This window comes from Parus major, unplaced genomic scaffold (genome assembly GCF_001522545.3).
Source record: "Parus major isolate Abel unplaced genomic scaffold, Parus_major1.1 Scaffold378, whole genome shotgun sequence".
In the NCBI taxonomy this organism is placed as follows: Eukaryota; Metazoa; Chordata; class Aves; order Passeriformes; family Paridae; genus Parus; species Parus major.
The window spans coordinates 31,537-31,877 of NW_015379299.1; the positions used below are offsets into that span (position 1 = coordinate 31,537).

Consider the following 341-nt stretch of genomic DNA (forward strand, 5'->3'; position numbering starts at 1 on the left):
GTTTGGGGACAGGGATCCACTGGGATTGAGCAGCTGTTCAGGGACAGGGATCCTCTGGGACTGGCAGGAGCAGATGTTTGGGGACAGGGATCCACTGGGACTGGCAGGAGCAGATGTTTGGGGACAGGGATCCACTGGGACTGGCAGGAGCAGCCGTTCAGGAGCGATCCCAGCCCGGGCTGTGTCCCTCAGGTGCCCCCTTGGTGAAGGCTCTGCCCGTCAACCCCACGGACCCCGCGGTCACCGGCCCGGACATCTTTGCCAAGCTGGTGCCCATGGCTGCCCACGAGGCCTCGTCCCTCTACAGGTGTGTCCAGAAACAGCCAGAGCAGGTGGGATGG

General features: G+C 63.9%; 1 protein-coding gene across 1 annotated transcript in view; it reads left to right on the forward strand.

Annotated features, from left to right (window-relative positions):
* PTPN23 (protein tyrosine phosphatase non-receptor type 23) overlaps positions 1 to 341 on the forward strand; it is a 12,595-nt gene that overhangs the window by 4,747 nt on the left and 7,507 nt on the right. The window contains exon 12 of the mRNA XM_015616222.2: positions 193 to 307. Within this exon, the coding sequence (XP_015471708.1) occupies positions 193 to 307 (115 nt within the window). The remainder of the gene's footprint in view (positions 1 to 192; positions 308 to 341) is intronic.